General features: G+C 45.9%; 1 protein-coding gene across 1 annotated transcript; it reads right to left on the reverse strand.

Annotated features, from left to right (window-relative positions):
- Nucleotides 1-20176: 20176 nt before the first annotated feature.
- Nucleotides 20177-22441, reverse strand: LOC120066969 (histidine-rich glycoprotein-like). The gene is made up of 3 exons (XM_039018307.1): nucleotides 22417-22441; nucleotides 21855-22036; nucleotides 20177-21739 (listed from the first exon to the last, which is right to left on the reverse strand). The coding sequence occupies exons 1-3, from the start codon at nucleotides 22439-22441 to the stop codon at nucleotides 20177-20179; spliced, it is 1770 nt and encodes a 589-aa protein (XP_038874235.1).
- Nucleotides 22442-22813: the final 372 nt, after the last annotated feature.

Genomic DNA, 22813 nt, shown 5'->3' on the forward strand with positions numbered 1-22813 from the left:
ACCCCTGGGGGGGCAGGTGCCCGGAAACAGGTCGATGGGGCAATCGTAAGGTCTATGGGGTGGTAGTTTGGTGGCCCTCTGTTTGCTAAATACCGGTTTGAGGTCATGGTAACACTCGGGAACTCGGGACAGGTCGATGGATTCTAGAGACTCGGGAGGGGAACTCGGGGAACTTGGGAAGATACAAGTGGCTTGGCACGTAGGACCCCACTGCTTGATAGTGCCCACAGACCAGTCGATGTGAGGGTTATGGCTGTGAAGCCAGGGGTATCCAAGGACGAGAGGGAACTCGGAACACGAGGTCAGATGAAAGTTCATCACTTCCTGGTGTTGGGAAACTGAAAGTCGCAAGGGGGTAGTGACACGAGTGACAAGTCCAGATCCCAAAGGGCTTCCATCCAACGTAGTAACCCTTATGGGGTCACTTAGAGGTTCAGAGGGAACGCCATTCTCCTTCGCCCAGACACCATCCATGAAGTTACCTGCGGCTCCAGAGTCTACCAAGGCTTGAAGGGGAAGCTCGTGGTTGTCCCAGGAAAGGGTAACTGGAATGAGCAGGCGGGAGTTGGATGGATGGGAGGAGGTTATGTTTCCCGTTACAGTCCTCCCAGGCCTGCACGGGAGAGTGCGTTTTCCCTGGAGCCCGGGACACGTGGAGAGGAAATGGCCCGGTTTGCCGCAATATAGACAGCATCGCTCCCTCATCCGGCGGTCTCTCTCAGCCTGGGAGATGCGTCCAACCTGCATGGGTTCCGGTGGAGTCAGCGAGGATAAAGGTGGAGACTCGGAGCTGGGACCGATAGGAGCTAGGGTGAGAGATCTACGGTTGAGCTCTCTCTCTCTCAGACGCTGGTCTATACGTGAAGCCAACTTGATCAGGGACTCGAGGTTGTCCGGTGGTTCCCGAGTGGCCAGTTCATCTTGGATGGTGTCGGAAAAACCCTTCAAAAAGCACACTGAGCGCCTCGTCGTTCCAGCCACTCGCTGCTGCCACCGTGCGGAACTGGATGGCATAGTCCGTCACGCTGCGCCGACCTTGGCGGAGAGTCAGGAGCTGTTTGGCTGAGTCAGGACCGCTGGTAGGACCTTGAAACACTCGCTTGAATTCTTCAGCAAAGGTAGAGTAGCTGGCACAGCAGGGACTTTGGGCATCCCACACAGCAGTAGCCCAGGCTAGGGCTTTTTCCGACCGCAGGGTGATGATATATGCTATCTTGGACCGGTCGGTGGGAAACGACGAGGGTTGCAGCTCGAAGGAGAGAGAGCATTGGGTGAAAAACCCCTTACAAACACTCGGATCACCTGAGAACCGTTGGGGAGGCGGCAGACGAGGTTCAGCCAGGGGGTTAACTGCCACGGGCACTTGAATCTGATGAACTGGAGCAGAAGCGGTTGCAGGGGAAAGTTGATCAGAAATCTGCTTTATGGAAGTCATCATCTCCGACAGAAGTTGAGAATGTCCAGCCATTAAGGCCTCTTGCTGAACCAGAGCAGCTTCGTGACGTTGGACAGTCCCCTCGTGGTGGGACAGCATGGGAAAAAAGTCCTGGGTACTGGCTGCCTCTGGGTTCATTTTAAAGGCTCAGTGTTTCTGTCAGGACCCGGTGTGAGAAACAGTCACTAATAGTCGGCAGAACCCAGAAGATGAGGCAGACACAGCAGTACTAGAGACGGTGGTTTAATCAAAGTAAAAGATCTTCAGGCAAAAATATAAATCCACAACGTCAAAAGTAAAGCCAAGAGACAAAAATGGATATCCTCCAAATCACAAAGAAAATCCACAAAGTGGTAAGAACAGCAAGGGAAAAAACAAACCTCAAAAGACTAATCAAAAATAAACAAGAACAAAACCAGAGAACCTCTGGAAAATCCAATAAGAGAATCATATGTTCAGAACAAGGCTTGGGCTGGGGCTGGGTGCTAACATACAAACACTGAGCAAAGAACTGAGGAACACACAGGGTTTAAATACCAACAAGGGAACGACACACAGGTGCAAACAATAATTAGAAAAAGGAAAAAACAAAAGGTTCAAAAAAGGTGCAAAGGGGACATCTAGTGACCAAAACCTGAACAGTCCTGGCCAAAACCTGACACAGAGAGAGGGAGAGTGTCATTACAGGCCCAGAGAGAGGGAGAGTGTTATTACAGGCCCAGAGAGAGGGAGAGTGTTATTACAGGCCCAGCGAGAGGGAGAGTGTTATTACAGGCCCAGAGAGAGGGAGAGTGTTATTACAGGCCCAGAGAGAGGGAGAGTGTTATTACAGGCCCAGAGAGAGGGAGAGTGTTATTACAGGCCCAGAGAGAGGGAGAGTGTCATTACAGGCCCAGAGAGAGAGGGAGAGTGTCATTACAGGCCCAGAGAGAGAGGGAGAGTGTCATTACAGGCCCAGAGAGAGGGAGAGTGTCGTAACAGGCCCAGAGAGAGGGAGAGTGTCATTACAGGCCCAGAGAGAGGGAGAGTGTCGTAACAGGCCCAGAACAGAGAGGGAGAGTGTCATTACAGGCCCAGAGAGAGGGAGAGTGTCATTACAGGCCAAGAGAGAGAGGGAGAGTGTCATTACAGGCCCAGAGAGAGGGAGAGTGTCATTACAGGCCCAGAGAGAGGGAGAGTGTCATTACAGGGGCAGAGCAGAGCCAACCTGTGACTGTGGAATACACTGTGAAAGAATGTGTTGTTTTTTCTAAACCAAAGAAGGAAAGTCTGTTCTGTTTTCAACGTAGAGATAAGGATGTAGTGGTGTTCACATGTTTTTAGTTGCTGGTTTGTTGAGTTATTGTGATCGCATGAATATGAGGCTGCTGAAGGGTTATAATGTGGCAGTACATGGTAGTGTTCCAAATGGCCCCTTATTCCCTTCGTAGGGCCCTATGGGGCTCTGGTCAAACATAGTTCACTATGAAGGGAATAGGGCCTTATGGGGCTCTGGTCAAACATAGTTCACTATGAAGGGAATAGGGCCTTATGGGGCTCTGGTCAAACATAGTTCACTATGAAGGGAATAGGGCCTTATGGGGCTCTGGTCAAACATAGTTCACTATGAAGGGAATAGGGCCCTATGGGGCTCTGGTCAAACATAGTTCACTATGAAGGGAATAGGGCCTTATGGGGCTCTGGTCAAACATAGTTCACTATGAAGGGAATAGGGCCTTATGGGGCTCTGGTCAAACATAGTTCACTATGAAGGGAATAGTGCCTTATGGTGCTCTGGCCAAACATAGTTCACTATGAAGGGAATAGGGCCTTATGGGGCTCTGGTTAAACATAGTTCACTATGAAGGGAATAGGGCCTTATGGGGCTCTGATCAAACATAGTTCACTATGAAGGGAACAGGGCCTTATGGGGCTCTGGTTAAACATAGTTCACTATGAAGGGAATAGGGCCTTATGGGGCTCTGGTCAAACATAGTTCACTATGAAGGGAATAGGGCCTTATGGGGCTCTGGTCAAACATAGTTCACTATGAAGGGAATAGGGCCTTATGGGGCTCTGGTCAAACATAGTTCACTATGAAGGGAATAGGGCCTTATGGGGCTCTGGTTAAACATGGTTCACTATGAAGGGAATAGGGCCTTATGGGGCTCTAGTCAAACATAGTTCACTATGAAGGGAATAGGGCCTTATGGGGCTCTGGTCAAACATAGTTCACTATGAAGGGAATAGGGCCTTATGGGGCTCTGGTCAAACATAGTTCACTATGAAGGGAATAGGGCCTTATGGGGCTCTGGTCAAACATAGTTCACTATGAAGTGAATAGGGCCTTATGGGGCTCTGGTCAAACATAGTTCACTATGAAGGGAATAGGGCCTTATGGGGCTCTGGTCAAACATAGTTCACTATGAAGAGAATAGGGCCTTATGGGGCTCTGGTTAAACATAGTTCACTATGAAGGGAATAGGGCCTTATGGGGCTCTGGTCAAACATAGTTCACTATGAAGGGAATAGTGCCTTATGGGGCTCTGGTCAAACATAGTTCACTATGAAGGGAATAGGGCCTTATGGGGCTCTGGTCAAACATAGTTCACTATGAAGAGAATAGGGCCTTATGGGGCTCTGGTTAAACATGGTTCACTATGAAGGGAATAGGGCCTTATGGGGCTCTGGTTAAACATAGTTCACTATGAAGGGAATAGGGCCTTATGGGGCTCTGGTCAAAAGTAGTTCACGATACACTGAGTGCACAAAACATTAGGAACACCTTCTTAATATTTAGTTGCACTCGCCCCTTTTGCCCTCAGAACATCCTCAATTCATCAGGTCATGGACTCTACAAGGTGTTGAAAGCGTTCCACAGGGATGCTGGTCTGTGTTGACTCTAATGCTTCCCACAGTTGTGTCAAGTTGGCTGGATGTCCTTTGGGTGGTGGACCATTCTTTATTACACACGGGAAACTGTTGAGCGTGAAAAACCCAGCAGCGTTGCAGTTCTTGACACACTCAAACCTGGCACCTACTACCATACCCCGTTCTAAGGCACTTAAATATTTTGTCTGAGCCATTCACCCTCTGAATGACACACATTCACAATCCATGTCTCAATTGTCTCAAGTCTTAAAACTCCTTCTTTAACCTGTCTCCTCCTCTTCATCTACACTGATTTAAAGTGGATTTAACAGGTGACATCAATAAGGGTCAGGTCAGTCTATGTCATGGAAAGAGCAGCTGTTCGTCATGTTTTGTACACTCAGTGTAAAGGGAATATTGTTCATTTGGGAGTAAGGGGGTGTAAATGTTTCAACGAAATGTTTGTACAAAGTAAATAAAATCCCGGTGCAGTTATACCATTAAACAATCACTAACAGGTCTCGATCATCATAAAGGAAACACATATGAAACAAAGAGCACCAATGCTTTAACATCAATAGATGAAGATATTATTTGGATATAAATCTCTCCGCACGTCATCGTCCTTAACAGTTGGAAACAGGGCAGTGAAGTGAGACAGGGAAGAGACAGAAGTGAGAGACGTTAAAATGACAAGGTGGTGAAATTAAATGCAAACTTTGAGGGGTTGAATTCATCTACAGAGGCAGTACAGGTACCATGCTGTTTGAGGGGTTGAATTAATCTACAGAGGCAGTACAGGTAGCATGCTGTTTGAGGGGTTGAGTTAAACTACAGAGGCAGTACAGGTACCATGCTGTTTGAGGGGATGAATTCATCTACAGAGGCAGTACAGGTACCATGCTGTTTGAGGGGTTGAGTTAAACTACAGAGGCAGTACAGGTACCATGCTGTTTGAGGGGATGAATTAATCTACATAGGCAGTACAGGTACCATGCTGTTTGAGGGGATGAATTAATCTACAGAGGCAGTACAGGTACCATGCTGTTTGAGGGGATGAATTAACCTACAGAGGCAGTACAGGTACCATGCTGTTTGAGGGGTTGAGTTAACCTACAGAGGCAGTACAGGTACCATGCTGTTTGAGGGGTTGAGTTAAACTACAGAGGCAGTACAGGTACCATGCTGTTTGAGGGGTTGAGTTAAACTACAGAGGCAGTACAGGTACCATGCTGTTTGAGGGGTTGAGTTAAACTACAGAGGCAGTACAGGTACCATGCTGTTTGAGGGGATGAGTTAAACTACAGAGGCAGTACAGGTACCATGCTGTTTGAGGGGTTGAGTTAAACTACAGAGGCAGTACAGGTACCATGCTGTTTGAGGGGTTGAGTTAATCTACAGAGGCAGTACAGGTACCATGCTGAAAGGGAGGCAGTACAGGTACCATGCTGAAAGGGAGGCAGTACAGGTACCATGCTGAAAGGGAGGCAGTACAGGTACCATGCTGAAAGGGAGGCAGTACAGGTACCATGCTGAAAGGGAGGCAGTACAGGTACCATGCTGAAAGGGAGGCAGTACAGGTACCATGCTGAAAGGGAGGCAGTACAGGTACCATGCTGAAAGGGAGGCAGTACAGGTACCATGCTGAAAGGGAGGCAGTACAGGTACCATGCTGAAAGGGAGGCAGCGTGAGACCCAACCCGTTGCTGGCAGCAGTTCAATAACGATCAGAGTGTTTGGGTTGTTAATCGGAGTCATTCCGACATTTCAAGATGTCTCTTTTTTTTTATTTTAATACTTTTTGCGTGTACTTGTTTGACATTTTACTGCACTGTTATGAGCTAATAACAAAAGTATTTAACATCTGCTAAACTGTGTCGGTGACCAATAAACTTTGAAGGGATTGAATTTATTGTTGCCCATATGTTTTTTGGTAGGTCCCTCCACCTACAGCATTTCTTAATATTGTGCAGTTCCTTTGGCTTTGATGCCTCAGGATAGAGTATTGAGGGGGCAGGTAGCCTAGTGGTTAGAGCGTAGAGGCGGCAGGTAGCCTAGTGGTTAGAGCGTAGAGGCGACAGGTAGCCTAGTGGTTAGAGCGTAGAGGCGGCAGGTAGCCTAGTGGTTAGAGCGTAGAGGCGGCAGGTAGCCTAGTGGTTAGAGCGTAGAGGCGACAGGTAGCCTAGTGGTTAGAGCGTAGAGGCGGCAGGTAGCCTAGTGGTTAGAGCGTAGAGGCGGCAGGTAGCCTAGTGGTTAGAGCGTTGGGCCAGTAACTGAAAGGTTGTTGGATCAAGTCCCTGAGGTGACAAGGTAATAATCAGTTGTTCTGCCCCCCTAAACGAAGCAGTTAACCCACTGTTCACTGATAGGCTGGCATTGCAAATAAGAATCTGTTCTTAACTAACTTGCCTAGTTAAATAAAGATGTAAAAAATCTGTGTTCAAGTAGACTGTGATCTGATAGGGGTGTCAGTGAGCTGAGTGTAAATGCTCTGGGAGACTCTGGGTTGAGGTCAATGATAAAGTATTCTACAGTACTACTGCCAAGGGATGAGCTGTAGGTTACCATTGACTATGTACAGAGCTGCAGGAGTTGTGACATGTTTTTGTTGTGTCTAGGGGCGGCAGGTAGCCTAGTGGTTAGAGTGTTGGACTAGTAACCGGAAGGTTGCTAGATCAAATCTCCGAGCTGACAAGGTAAAAATTGGTCGTTCTGCCCCCACTGTTCTAGGCTGTCATTGTAAACAATAATTTGTTCTTAACTTGCCTTGTTAAATAAAAAAATATATATATTTGGGAGGGAACACTGTCACCTCCAGACAGGTGTTTGTGTGTTGAGGGTACCAGTTCTAGCATTTAGGCCGCCACAGACTAGCCTACCATTGACTATGTACATACCCAGCTGCAGGAGTTGTGACCTGCTTATGTTGTCATAGTTGTGCCTAGGGGGCGGGGCATATGGGGAGGGAATGCTGTCCCCTCCATGTAGGTGTTTGTCCCCCTGTGTGCTGAGGGTGTCAGGTTCTTGTCCGGTTCTGGCATTTAGGTCGCCACAGACTAGTATATGTCTCCGGGCCTGGAAATGATCGATCTCCCCCTCTGGAATGGAGAAGCTGTCTTCATTAAAGTGTGGGGATTCTAGTGGGGGGACATAGGTAGCACACAGGAGGCCATTTTTCTCTGTTGAGATCATTTCCTTTTGAATTTCTAGACAGATGTAAAAATGTTCCTGTTTCGACTAATTTAATAGAGTGGGTTAGGTCTGCTCTATATCAAATTAGCATACCCCCTGAGTCCCTGTCCTGTTTCACACCTGGTAGTTTGGTGGATTACCAGCTTCTCTGGTCTGGGATAAGTGTCTCGCTGGTCTAGGCGGGGTGTCCGTTGCTCCTGTGTGAGGTTTTGAGGTGTAGGGTCCTGCCTGGGTGACCCTAGTTGTTCCTCAGACAGAAGGTTTGGGGCACGCTGAGTGTTTGGACACCAGAGTTTACACACTGTGTGTTTGGGCCCGTTGCTCCTGTGTGAGGTGTTGAGGTGTAGGGTCCTGCCTGGGTGACCCTAGTTGTTCCTCAGACAGAAGGTTTGGGGCACGCTGAGTGTTTGGACACCAGAGTTTACACACTGTGTGTTTGGGCCCGTTGCTCCTGTGTGAGGTGTTGAGGTGTAGGGTCCTGCCTGGGTGACCCTAGTTGTTCCTCAGACAGAAGGTTTGGGGCACGCTGAGTGTTTGGACACCAGAGTTTACACACTGTGTGTTTGGGCCCGTTGCTCCTGTGTGAGGTGTTGAGGTGTAGGGTCCTGCCTGGGTGACCCTAGTTGTTCCTCAGACAGAAGGTCTAGGGCGCGCTGAGTGTTTGCACACCAGAGTTTACACAATGTGTGTTTGGGAAAATGTTTATTTTCTTGTATATATTTCCCGTTTGAGTCCATATGTCACCAAATAATTGATTAAAACACACTGTTTTGCAATGAAGGTCTACAGTAACCTCAACAGCACTCTGTAGGGTAGCACCATGGTGTAGCCAGAGGACAGCTAGTTTATATCCTCCTTTGGGTACATTGACTTCAATACAAAACCTAGGAGGCTTGTAGGCCTCACCCTCTTCCATAGACATACATGGTAATTATGACCACTGCCGGAGGACGTCCTCCAACCAATCAAAACGTTTGTAGTATGAACTGATATGTTATCCATCCAATCATATAATTAGGATCAGAGAACGAACCTAGTGAGTTGTATTGGGATTGTGCCACAGAGCATTATGGGGGTTGTATGTGTTGAGAGGCATGGTGACATTGTTGGATAGAGATTATGAGTTAGAGTGATAGTTTAGCATTTCTGGACATTATTCAAGTATTTTTTTTCAAATTACAGGAGACGGAGGACGTATATTATAAATAGTTTTCTTGGTTTTAGAACTTTATTTTTGTGTTCGGTTAGTGCAATTTATTTAAAATTGCTTCGCTAACTTCAAAAGCTAGCTAGCTACCAGCACGAGTGTGCAGTTTTCTCCGCCAGAGTGGTAAAATGGCCAACGCTGCCGAAAATGTTAAAGACTTTTTGTTGAGCGGGCACCATATAAATGCCCACATCAGATTCAAGCTTCAGGGAAAAAGCCGAATCGATCATGACGAAGGTCTGCGTATTCAAACTGCGCGACACAACGAGAAAGTTGGAAGAAACGGTGATGTTCCCAAGCGGTTTATCAACACCATTGCGTTTTTGGCTGCATGCAATAATGTACTTTTAGAGGACACTACGAGAGGGAAAGTTCCGCCGACAAGGGAAACTACAATGAGCTCATTGCACGTAACAATGCTTCAATTGCTGAACATATCGAACTTTCGACTTGTCTTTTCTGGGATGTCGAAATCAATTCGGAATGATTTGATAGCGTCCATCGCCTCATCCATTAAAATGTAGAGAGGTTGACGCAGCGCGCTCAAGTAGGCTTTCCACTTTCCTCCGGTATTTATTTATCAAAGATGAAAGCTATTAGGTAAAAACGAATGATATAAATGTTGCAGCAGCCTAGGCTACACCTAAACATTAGTCATCTGACATGCTGTATATGGGATGAAAACGAGACCATTTTCCCGTCTGATCAACTGTAGGCTACTAATAAGAGCAGACGCATACAGCCTATGCGCGCTGTCCATCTAGTCAGGGTAAACTCATTTGGTAACGTTATGTATTTATAGTCCATTTGTGTGTCAGGAGAAAATGTGAACGTGATCAAATTTGGTTTATGTTCCACATTGGGCTGGCTAGGCTGCCTAAACGTTTATCAATCCAACATTATTAACTGGAATGAATCAATCAACATAATAGTGATGACAGATGTGAGTACATTTTTTACAAGGCCTACAGTTGCAGAGTACTGCATGACGCCAACACGCATAAAGCCCTGTGAGTTCTATTGTCTATCAGTTGTTGTCTCAGTGTCTGGGTAGAGGAAATCCTCTCCTAATATAGTCTAAATATCATTCATATGAACAAGTATAAGGCTGCTGTTACCCCCCCTCCCCCCTCCAGGGCCAGGAGTTTTTCTCCGTTTAAAAAACAACATGTGACCTGATTAGGAATAACTGTCCCTTATAAAACCTTTTTACAACTGATGAATCACAGTCATACCTTATAGGGTCCAGAGTTTTCCTGGTTAGGTTAACGGATCAGGAAAAACTCTGGTCCCCTGGGTGTAAACATTACCCCACCGCTCTGGGACCTCTGGTGCCACCAGTCTGCTTCTGCTTTCAGGTACGTGGATGCTCAGGGCTGAGGGGGGCTGTTCTGCTGGCTTCTCTGCGGGGGTGGCCAGCTCTCCAGTGGGTCGTTTTCAGTCACATCTTTCTCACCTCCTCCTCCAGCACTCTCACCTCCTCCTCTAGTGCTCTGTTCTTCTCCTCCAGCACTCTCACCTCCTCCTCTCCTGCTCTGTTCTTCTCCTCCAGCACTCTCACCTCCTCCTCTCCTGCTCTGTTCTTCTCCTCCAGCACTCTCACCTCCTCCTCTCCTGCTCTGTTCTTCTCCTCCAGCACTCTCACCTCCTCCTCTCCTGCTCTGTTCTTCTCCTCCAGCACTCTCACCTCCTCCTCTCCTGCTCTGTTCTTCTCCTCCAGCACTCTCACCTCCTCCTCTCCTGCTCTGTTCTTCTCCTCCAGCACTCTCACCTCCTCCTCTCCTGCTCTGTTCTTCTTCTGCTGCTGGGCCTCCTCTTCCGCTCCTGCTCTTTCTCCTATTGGAGTTGTCTCATCACAGTCCAGAATACAGACATGTCTCTCTCCCCCTCCAGCTCTCCGGGTCTTTCTCCTATTGAAGTTGTCTCACCACAGTCCAGAGTACAGACATGTCTCTCTCCCCCTCCAGCTCTCCGGGTCTTTCTCCTATTGGAGTTGTCTCATCACAGTCCAGAGTACAGACATGTCTCTCTCCCCCTCCAGCTCTCCGGGTCTTTCTCCTATTGAAGTTGTCTCACCACAGTCCAGAGTACAGACATGTCTCTCTCCCCCTCCAGCTCTCCGGGTCTTTCTCCTATTGAAGTTGTCTCATCACAGTCCAGAGTACAGACATGTCTCTCTCCCCCTCCAGCTCTCCGGGTCTTTCTCCTATTGGAGTTGTCTCATCACAGTCCAGAGTACAGACATGTCTCTCTCCCCCTCCAGCTCTCCGGGTCTTTCTCCTATTGAAGTTGTCTCACCACAGTCCAGAGTACAGACATGTCTCTCTCCCCCTCCAGCTCTCCGGGTCTTTCTCCTATTGAAGTTGTCTCACCACAGTCCAGAGTACAGACATGTCTCTCTCCCCCTCCAGCTCTCCGGGTCTTTCTCCTATTGAAGTTGTCTCACCACAGTCCAGAGTACAGACATGTCTCTTTCCCCCTCCAGCTCTCCGGGTCTTTCTCCTATTGGAGTTGTCTCACCACAGTCCAGAGTACAGACATGTCTCTCTCCCCCTCCAGCTCTCCGGGTCTGGTTGAGGGGGTGTTGTTGTGGTGGACTTTATTTCAATGAGGGAGTAGTACTCTGTGCTGGGAGGTTGACTTTCCCTTGGGGTTGTTTAAGGAAGAGGTCTGGAAGAGAAAGATTCTCTCCTTCCTCTCTCTTCTCTCCTTCCTCTCTCTTCTCTCCTGCCTCTCTCTTCTCTCCTGCCTCTCTCTTCTCTCCTGCCTCTCTCTTCTCTCCTGCCTCTCTCTTCTCTCCTGCCTCTCTCTCCTGCCTCTCTCTTCTCTCCTGCCTCCTGAGGCTGTGACATCATATTTTAAATTGTTGGTCTTGGGCTGGATAAGGTATCGCAACTGACATTGCCTACAATACCCATATGATACCTGTGGTGCAGTAGTCATAGTAACTTCACTCTGCCTGGCAGGGAGCAGGGTGAATATGCAGTAGTCATAGTAACTTCACTCTGCCTGGCAGGGAGCAGGGTGAATATGCAGTAGTCATAGTAACTTCACTCTGCCTGGCAGGGAGCAGGGTGAATATGCAGTAGTCATAGTAACTTCACTCTGCCTGGCAGGGAGCAGGGTGAATATGCAGTAGTCATAGTAACGTCACTGCCTGGCAGGGAGCATGGTGAATATTCAGTAGTCATAGTAACTTCACTCTGCCTGGCAGGGAGCAGGGTGAATATGCAGTAGTCATAGTAACTTCACTCTGCCTGGCAGGGAGCAGGGTGAATAAGCAGTAGTCATAGTAACTTCACTCTGCCTGGCAGGGAGCAGGGTGAATATACAGTAGTCATAGTAACTTCACTCTGCCTGGCAGGGAGCAGGGTGAATAAGCAGTAGTCATAGTAACTTCACTCTGCCTGGCAGGGAGCAGAGTGAATATGCAGTAGTCATAGTAACTTCACTCTGCCTGGCAGAGAGCAGGGTGAATATGCAGTAGTCATAGTAACTTCACTCTGCCTGGCAGGGAGCAGGGTGAATATGCAGTAGTCATAGTAACTTCACTCTGCCTAGCAGGGAGCATGGTGAATATGCAGTAGTCATAGTAACTTCACTCTGCCTGGCAGGGAGCAGGGTGAATATGCAGTAGTCATATTAACTTCACTCTGCCTGGCAGGAAGCAGGGTGAATATGCAGTGGTCATAGTAACTTCACTCTGCCTGGCAGGGAGCAGGGTGAATATGCAGTAGTCATATTAACTTCACTCTGCCTGGCAGGAAGCAGGGTGAATATGCAGTAGTCATAGTAACTTCACTCTGCCTGGCAGGGAGCAGGGTGAATATGCAGTAGTCATAGTAACTTCACTCTGCCTGGCAGGGAGCAGGGTGAATATGCAGTAGTCATAGTAACTTCACTCTGCCTGGCAGGGAGCAGGGTGAATATGCAGTAGTCATAGTAACTTCACTCTGCCTGGCAGGGAGCAGGGTGAATATGCAGTAGTCATAGTAACTTCACTCTGCCTGGCAGGAAGCAGGGTGAATATGCAGTAGTCATAGTAACTTCACTCTGCCTGGCAGGGAGCAGGGTGAATATGCAGTAGTCATAGTAACTTCACTCTGCCTGGCAGGGAGCAGGGTGAATATGCAGTAGTCATAGTAACTTCACTCTGCCTGGCAGGGAGCATGGTGAATATGCATTAGTCATAGTAACTTCACTGCCTGGCAGGGAGCAGGGTGAATATGCAGTAGTCATAGTAACTTCACTCTGCCTGGCAGGGAGCAGGGTGAATATGCAGTAGTCATAGTAACTTCACTCTGCCTGGCAGGGAGCATGGTGAATATGCATTAGTCATAGTAACTTCACTGCCTGGCAGGGAGCAGGGTGAATATGCAGTAGTCATAGTAACTTCACTCTGCCTGGCAGGGAGCAGGGTGAATATGCAGTAGTCATAGTAACTTCACTCTGCCTGGCAGGGAGCAGGGTGAATATGCGGTGGTCATTGTTCAGGTGTTATTAATGATGATGTAGAAGTGATGATAATGATTATGTATGGCTGTATCCCAATTGGCACCCTATCCCCTATGTATAGTGCACTACTTTAGATCAAAGCCCTATGGATCCTGGTCAAACATAGTGCGCAAAAAGAATAGGGTGCCATTTGAGACTCATCCACAACCTCCCCCCAATCTTGTGTGTTGTGGCCTTCTGTCACAGTTCCATTGGTCATTGTAGAAGCTTCACACACCTGGCAGAGAGTGCAGGTGTGATTGATGAACGGGTATAAGTGATGATGATGCCTGGGCTGGCTGTTGGCCTTTCTACATAAGGGTCCTCCGTCAGCCTGATAAATACCCTCTCATTCTCTGGGCAGAGGCTCAGAACAGGAAGGCAGGGTGTGCTGGGCTTCTACTGAGGTAATTAGGAGCGTGATTAATTTTGGTTGGCCAGTGTCCCATAGCGTTTTGATACGGTCTTCTAATAGGCATACAGTAAGTAGATCATGTGCATAGCAGGCTGACACTGGTATTTGTCTTGTCTGTGAGCTGTGTAATGGATTGTCATGGAAACCGATTTTTGTTCGATTAGTCTTAATATAGTGACATCCACTCCACCTAGCTTGCATCTTAAATGTCACACTATCCTCTAGTGCACTACTTTAGACCAGAGCTTTGTTCACAAGTAGTGCACTATATAGTGAATAAGGTGCCATTTGGGACGGATGTTAGACTTTGCGTATTCCATTAGTCGTGGCGTGTCAAGCTCCTTGGTCAAGTGATGGTTAACGGTCTGTTCTGTAGTCATTATCATTACAAACAAACATCTAACTGAATCTCCTGAGACATGTCATTAAATAACAAATAATACTTTTTTTAGTTTATTTGAAATACTACACATTCTAAGGTCGTGTCTAGAATGTGTCAGGGGTCAATTCAAAGCATAAACCTACAGTATGTTCAGGATTACTAAAGTATTCTGTTTTCGACTAGTTTTAACATATTTAAAGACCTGCGTCCTTCATAGCCCCTTTGAGTAATATGTTGGTGATCAGAACTTGGCAAAGAGTCTCAACAGCGTTGAAACGAGCAGAAAATACAGTGGTTTATTAACTCCCGTCTCGCCAAGATAAATAGAAGAGTTGTGAGCTTAATGTTCCCTAAAATGAAGACGCTTCGTCCAGTCGACTAGTTTTATTATTCTAGCTGACAGGGCATCGTTCATTTACTGCACTAAGTGATGTGGCAGAGTCCTTCCCTGGTTGTTGTTCTGCTTTTTGTGCAGCTCTTTTCAAGGAAGTGAAACGACGTACATTTTCAAGTCAACACGCGCCTAGCATTTGAGGAACTGAATCACAGGGATATGTGCTGGGACAATTTCTGGAGACAATTTGCTCTTTTTGACTTATGTCTATGAAGCATAAAATACTGAAAAATAAGATATTTACTTCAGTTTGTTGGTGTTTAACCTCTACAGGATCGCAGCCCCCCCCCCCCCCCCCCCCCAGCACCCCCGCCCACGGGACGGTTCAGCTAACGTAGGCTAATGTGATTAGCATGAGGTTGTAAGTAACATGAACATTTTCCAGGACAGACATATCTGATATGGGAAGAAAGCTTAAATTCTTGTTAATCTAACTGCACTGTCCAATTTACAGTAGCTATTACAGTGAAATAATACCATGCTATTGTTTGAGGAGAGTGCACAATTATGAACTTGAAAATCTATTAATAAACCAATTAGGCACATTTGGGCAGTCTTGATACAACATTTTGAACAGATATGCAACGGTTCATTGGATCAGTCTAAAACTTTGCACATACACTGCTGCCATCTAGTGGCCAAAATCTAAATTGCGCATGGGCTGGAATAATACATTATGGCCTTTCTCTTGCATTTCAAAGATGGTACAAAATAAATACAAAACATTTGTTTTTTTCATTGTATTATCTTTTACCAAATATAATGTGTTATATTCTCCTACATTCATTTCACATTTCCAAAACTTCAAAGTGTTTCCTTTCAAATGGTATCAGGAATCAGCATATCCTTGCTTCAGGTCCTGAGCTACAGGCAGTTAGATTTGGATATGTCATTTTAGTCGAAAATGTAAAAAAAGGGGCGGATCTTTAGCAATACCAGTCAAACATTCAGCTTGTTGGTGTTTCATACCAGTCAAACATTCATCTTGTTGGTGTTTAATACCAGTCAAACATTCAGCTTGTTGGTGTTTAATACCAGTCAAACATTCAGCTTGTTGGTGTTTAATACCAGTCAAACATTCAGCTTGTTGGTGTTTAATACCAAACATTCAGCTTGTTGGTGTTTAATACCAGTCAAACATTCATCTTGTTGGTGTTTAATACCAGTCAAACATTCATCTTGTTGGTGTTTCATACCAGTCAAACATTCAGCTTGTTGGTGTTTAATACCAGTCAAACATTCATCTTGTTGGTGTTTAATACCAGTCAAACATTCAGCTTGTTGGTGTTTAATACCAGTCAAACATTCATCTTGTTGGTGTTTAATACCAGTCAAACATTCATCTTGTTGGTGTTTAATACCAGTCAAACATTCATCTTGTTGGTGTTTAATACCAGTCAAACATTCATCTTGTTGGTGTTTAATACCAGTCAAACATTCATCTTGTTGGTGTTTAATACCAGTCAAACATTCAGCTTGTTGGTGTTTAATACCAGTCAAACATTCATCTTGTTGGTGTTTAATACCAGTCAAACATTAATCTTGTTGGTGTTTCATACCAAACATTCATCTTGTTGGTGTTTAATACCAGTCAAACATTCAGCTTGTTGGTGTTTAATACCAGTCAAACATTCATCTTGTTGGTGTTTAATACCAGTCAAACATTCATCTTGTTGGTGTTTAATACCAGTCAAACATTCACCTTGTTGGTGTTTAATACCAGTCAAACATTCATCTTGTTGGTGTTTAATACCAGTCAAACATTCAGCTTGTTCGTGTTTAATACCAGTCAAACATTCATCTTGTTGGTGTTTAATACCAAACATTCATCTTGTTGGTGTTTAATACCAGTCAAACATTCATCTTGTTGGTGTTTTATACCAGTCAAACATTCATCTTGTTGGTGTTTCATACCAGTCAAACATTCATCTTGTTGGTGTTTCATACCAGTCAAACATTCATCTTGTTGGTGTTTAATACCAGTCAAACATTCATCTTGTTGGTGTTTAATATCAGTCAAACATTCATCTTGTTGGTATTTAATATCAGTCAAACATTCAGCTTGTTGGTGTTTAATATCAGTCAAACATTCATCTTGTTGGTGTTTCATACCAAACATTCATCTTGTTGGTGTTTAATACCAGTCCAACATTCACCTTGTTGGTGTTTAATACCAGTCCAACATTCACCTTGTTGGTGTTTAATACCAGTCAAACATTCATCTTGTTGGTGTTTAATACCAGTCAAACATTCATCTTGTTGGTGTTTAATACCAGTCAAACATTCATCTTGTTGGTGTTTAATACCAGTCAAACATTCATCTTGTTGGTGTTTAATACCAGTCAAACATTCATCTTGTTGGTGTTTAATACCAGTCAAACATTCAGCTTGTTGGTGTTTAATATCAGTCAAACATTCATCTTGTTGGTGTTTCATACCAAACATTCATCTTGTTGGTGTTTAATACCAGTCCAACATTCACCTTGTTGGTGTTTAATACCAGTCAAACATTCAGCTTGTTGGTGTTTAATACCAGTCAAACATTCATCTTGTTGGTGTTTAATACCAGTCCAACATTCAGCTTGTTGGTGTTTAATACCAGTCAAACATTCAGCTTGTTGGTGTTTAATACCAGTCAAACATTCATCTTGTTGGTGTTTAATACCAGTCAAACATTCATCTTGTTGGTGTTTAATACCAGTCAAACATTCAGCTTGTTGGTGTTTCATACCAAACATTCATCTTGTTGGTGTTTAATACCAGTCAAACATTCAGCTTGTTGGTGTTTAATACCAAACATTCATCTTGTTGGTGTTTAATACCAGTCAAACATTCATCTTGTTGGTGTTTAATACCAAACATTCATCTTGTTGGTGTTTAATACCAGTCAAACATTCATCTTGTTGGTGTTTAATACCAAACATTCATCTTGTTGGTGTTTAATACCAGTCAAACATTCATCTTGTTGGTGTTTAATACCAAACATTCATCTTGTTGGTGTTTAATACCAGTCAAACATTCATCTTGTTGGTGTTTAATACCAGTCAAACATTCATCTTGTTGGTGTTTAATACCAGTCAAACATTCATCTTGTTGGTGTTTAATACCAGTCAAACATTCATCTTGTTGGTGTTTAATACCAGTCAAACATTCATCTTGTTGGTGTTTAATACCAGTCAAACATTCAGCTTGTTGGTGTTTAATACCAGTCAAACATTCAGCTTGTTGGTGTTTAATACCAGTCAAACATTCAGCTTGTTGGTGTTTTATACCAGTCAAACATTCATCTTGTTGGTGTTTAATACCAGTCAAACATTCATCTTGTTGGTGTTTAATACCAGTCAAACATTCATCTTATTGGTGTTTAATACCAGTCAAACATTCACCTTGTTGGTGTTTAATACCAGTCAAACATTCACCTTGTTGGTGTTTAATACCAGTCAAACATTCAGCTTGTTGGTGTTTTATACCAGTCAAACATTCATCTTGTTGGTGTTTTATACCAGTCAAACATTCATCTTGTTGGTGTTTAATACCAGTCAAACATTCATCTTGTTGGTGTTTCATACCAAACATTCATCTTGTTGGTGTTTAATACCAGTCAAACATTCATCTTGTTGGTGTTTAATACCAGTCAAACATTCATCTTGTTGGTGTTTAATACCAGTCAAACATTCATCTTGCTGGTGTTTAATACCAGTCAAACATTCATCTTGTTGGTGTTTCATACCAGTCAAACATTCAGCTTGTTGGTGTTTAATACCAGTCAAACATTCAGCTTGTTGGTGTTTTATACCAGTCAAACTGTTACGTTCCCCAGTTTCTGTGTTGTATTTGAGTGTGTGTGTTTCAGGAGATGGCTTCCTGGAAGCCTCCCCAACCAGCTGATTGGTCGATCCCAGGCTAATTGATGATTGGAGCTGACTCCGCCCCCTCGTCAAGAAGCAGCTGACTCTAATCACCATTGCCACCAGAAGATATAAAAGCCAGTGTTCTGTTCAGAAGAAGGAAGATCATGAGAAAGATTAGAGAGAGAGAGATTTTTTTTTGCTGGAGAATTAGATTGTGATATAGTGTTGGTTGTTTAACAGAAAGTGTGGTATGTAATGTGTTAGTTGTTGTTGGTAGCAGCTTTGATATGTTCTGTGTTTGTTGCTTTGTCAAAGCTTCTTTAGTGGCCTGAGTTAGTTTACTCAGTTTTGTTGTAAAGTGTTTGTGAAATTGTTAATAATTATTCTGTTTCATTTGTTCCCAGGGGGGAAGGGGAAGGCACTTAGGGAGTGCTTAGGCAAGAGGCCCGAGGGTATACATATACCCGTAGTATATTCACTGTCTAGGCACACTAGGTAAGACCTGGGCGGACCACCCCCTGTATTTTGGTTAGAGCACCAGGTGGTGCTAAGTTAGGTAAGTTAAGTGGTTAGATAGGAGAGGGGGAGCTTTGATATTTACTTTCTTTCCTTTGGTTCCGTCCAGCCCCTTTTCCCCATATTACCGTGTAGGAAATAAATCCTAGTAAACGGTAAATTCTGCCTTTGTCGTCCTTTCTCGCACCTACGGTCCATACCTCTTTTCACTTCACGGGGAGTTGAGTTGTAGCAGGGTGTTGCGTTCCCTCTTCTCAGAGGCGTGCGTAACACAAACATTCATCTTGTTGGTGTTTCATACCAGTCAAACATTCATCTTGTTGGTGTTTCATACCAGTCAAACATTCATCTTGTTGGTGTTTCATACCAGTCAAACATTCATCTTGTTGGTGTTTCATACCAGTCAAACATTCATCTTGTTGGTGTTTAATACCAGTCAAACATTCAGCTTGTTGGTGTTTTATACCAGTCAAACATTCATCTTGTTGGTGTTTAATACCAGTCAAACATTCATCTTGTTGGTGTTTAATACCAGTCAAACATTCATCTTGTTGGTGTTTAATACCAGTCAAACATTCATCTTGTTGGTGTTTAATACCAGTCAAACATTCATCTTGTTGGTGTTTAATACCAGTCAAACATTCATCTTGTTGGTGTTTAATACCAGTCAAACATTCATCTTGCTGGTGTTTCATACCAGTCAAACATTCAGCTTGTTGGTGTTTAATACCAGTCAAACATTCATCTTGCTGGTGTTTAATACCAGTCAAACATTCATCTTGTTGGTGTTTAATACCAGTCAAACATTCATCTTGTTGGTGTTTAATACCAGTCAAACATTCATCTTGCTGGTGTTTAATACCAGTCAAACATTCATCTTGTTGGTGTTTAATACCAGTCAAACATTCCAAACAACAACATTTTCAAAACAACTAACCCCAATATCATTAGAGTTTACAATGGCTGACATGATGTTTTTAAAATGGGTTGTTTATATTTGATGAACAGTTGTTGATGTTGTCATGTCTCCTGAACATAACTGTTCTATAAATCACCTCTCTGTTAGCTGTATTTATCTTTTTATTAACTCTCTCACAATGAGAGCAGATGTTACAGTCTCCAGTGGCACCCTATTACCTACATAGTGCACTACTTTTGACCAGGACCCGATAGGGATTAGAGTGCCATTTGGAACGCAGTCGGTGTTTCTAATGGACTTCTGTTCCTTTCATTCACCTGAAGTCACGTTCATCTCTACAGTATTACATCACACGGATGGTGACGGCCGCAGGGCAGCACGCACCAGGTGATGTAAATGCTCTTGTTTTCAGTCATTAGTGTGTGTGTGTGTGTGTGTGTGGATATGATGCTCTCTCTCCTGCTGCTGTCAGCCCTTTAAGAAGATTGATCTATTACATATTTGAAGACAGTATCTTTGAGCTAATGATATTGCCACCAACTCAGTAATGACACATGTGCAGCAGTGCAGTGGTAGTGTGGGGACTGGAACTGGTGGTAGTGTGGGGACTGGGGCTGGAACTGGTGGTAGTGAGGGGACTGGAGCTGGTGGTAGTGAGGGGACTGGGGCTGGTTGTAGTGAGGGGACTGGAGCTGGTGGTAGTGTGGGGACTGGAGCTGGTTGTAGTGTGGGGACTGGGGCTGGTGGTAGTGTGGGGACTGGGGCTGGTGGTAGTGTGGGGACTGGAGCTGGTTGTTGTGAGGGGACTGGGGCTGGTGGTAGTGTGGGGACTGGGGCTGGTTGTAGTGAGGGGACTGGGGCTGGTGGTAGTGTGGGGACTGGGGCTGGTTGTAGTGTGGGGACTGGGGCTGGTTGTAGTGTGGGGACTGGTTCTGGTGGTAGTGAGGGGACTGGGGCTGGTTGTAGTGTGGGGACTGGAGCTGGTTGTTGTGAGGGGACTGGGGCTGGTGGTAATGTGGGGACTGGGGCTGGTTGTAGTGTGGGGACTGGTTCTGGTGGTAGTGAGGGGACTGGAGCTGGTTGTTGTGAGGGGACTGGGGCTGGTTGTAGTGAGGGGACTGGAGCTGGTGGTAGTGTGGGGACTGGAGCTGGTTGTAGTGAGGGGACTGGAGCTGGTGGTAGTGTGGGGACTGGAGCTGGTTGTTGTGAGGGGACTGGGGCTGGTTGTAGTGTGGGGACTGGGGCTGGTTGTAGTGTGGGGACTGGGGCTGGTGGTAGTGTGGGGACTGGAGCTGGTGGTAGTGTGGGGACTGGAGCTGGTGGTAGTGTGGGGACTGGGGCTGGTTGTAGTGAGGGGACTGGAGCTGGTGGTAGTGTGGGGACTGGAGCTGGTTGTAGTGTGGGGACTGGAGCTGGTTGTAGTGAGGGGACTGGAGCTGGTGGTAGTGTGGGGACTGGGGCTGGTGGTAGTGTGGGGACTGGGGCTGGTTGTAGTGTGGGGACTGGTTCTGGTGGTAGTGAGGGGACTGGGGCTGGTTGTAGTGTGGGGACTGGAGCTGGTTGTTGTGAGGGGACTGGGGCTGGTGGTAATGTGGGGACTGGGGCTGGTTGTAGTGTGGGGACTGGTTCTGGTGGTAGTGAGGGGACTGGAGCTGGTTGTTGTGAGGGGACTGGGGCTGGTTGTAGTGAGGGGACTGGAGCTGGTGGTAGTGTGGGGACTGGAGCTGGTTGTAGTGAGGGGACTGGAGCTGGTGGTAGTGTGGGGACTGGAGCTGGTTGTTGTGAGGGGACTGGGGCTGGTTGTAGTGTGGGGACTGGGGCTGGTTGTAGTGTGGGGACTGGGGCTGGTTGTAGTGTGGGGACTGGAGCTGGTGGTAGTGTGGGGACTGGGGCTGGTTGTAGTGAGGGGACTGGAGCTGGTGGTAGTGTGGGGACTGGAGCTGGTTGTAGTGTGGGGACTGGAGCTGGTTGTAGTGTGGGGACTGGTGCTGGTTGTAGTGTGGGGACTGGAGCTGGTGGTAGTGTGGGGACTGGGGCTGGTTGTAGTGAGGGGACTGGAGCTGGTGGTAGTGAGGGGACTGGAGCTGGTGGTAGTGTGGGGACTAGAGCTGGTGGTAGTGTGGGGACTAGAGCTGGTGGTAGTGTGGGGACTGGGGCTGGTTGTAGTGTGGGGACTGGGGATGGTGGTAGTGTGGGGACTGGGGATGGTGGTAGTGTGGGGACGAGCTGGTTGTTGTGAGGGGACTGGGGCTGGTGGTAGTGTGGGGACTGGAGCTGGTTGTTGTGAGGGGACTGGGGCTGGTGGTAGTGTGGGGACTGGAGCTGGTGGTCGTTTGGGGACTGGGGCTGGAGCTTCTTGTGGATTAAGCCTCTTGGAATGACTAGGTAGGTATAGGAAAAGGGAGTGTGGAGGTGGTTTTGGAGAATGGCTTCTAATCAATCAATCATGTGTTTATAAAGCCCTTCTTACGTCAGCTGATGTCACAAAATGCTGTACAGAAACACAGTCTAAAACCCCAAACAGCAAGCAATGCAGGTGTAGAAGCAAGATGGCTTGGAAAAACTCCCTAGAAAGGCCAGAACCTAGGAAGAAACCTAGAGAGGAACCAGGCTATGAGAGGTGGCCAGTCCTCTTCTGGCTGTGCCAGGTGGAGATTATAACAGAACATGGCCAAGATGTTCAAATGTTCATAGATGACCAGCATGGTCAATTAATAATTATCACAGTGGTTGTCGAGGATGCAAAAGGTCAGCTCCTCACGAGTAAATGTCAGTTGGCTTTTCATAGCCGATCATTAAGAGTATCTCTACTGCTCCTGCTGTCTCTAGAGAGTTGAAAACAGCAGCTCTGGGACAGGTAGCACGTCCGGTGAACAGGGCAGGGTTCCATAGCCGCAGGCAGAACAGTTGAAACTGGAGCAGCAGCTCGGCCAGGTGGACTGGGGACAGCAAGGAGTCATCATGCCAGGTAGTCCTGAGGCATGGTGCTTGGGCTCAGGTCCTCCGAGAGAGAGAGAGAAAGAATGAAAGAAAGAAAGAGAGAGAATTAGAGAGAGCATACTTAAATTCACACAGGACACTGGATAACATTTTTTTTTTTTTTTTTACATTTAAGTCATTTAGCAGACGCTCTTATCCAGAGCGACTTACAAATTGGT

Source organism: Salvelinus namaycush, chromosome 22, assembly GCF_016432855.1.
Source record: "Salvelinus namaycush isolate Seneca chromosome 22, SaNama_1.0, whole genome shotgun sequence".
NCBI lineage: Eukaryota > Metazoa > Chordata > Actinopteri > Salmoniformes > Salmonidae > Salvelinus > Salvelinus namaycush.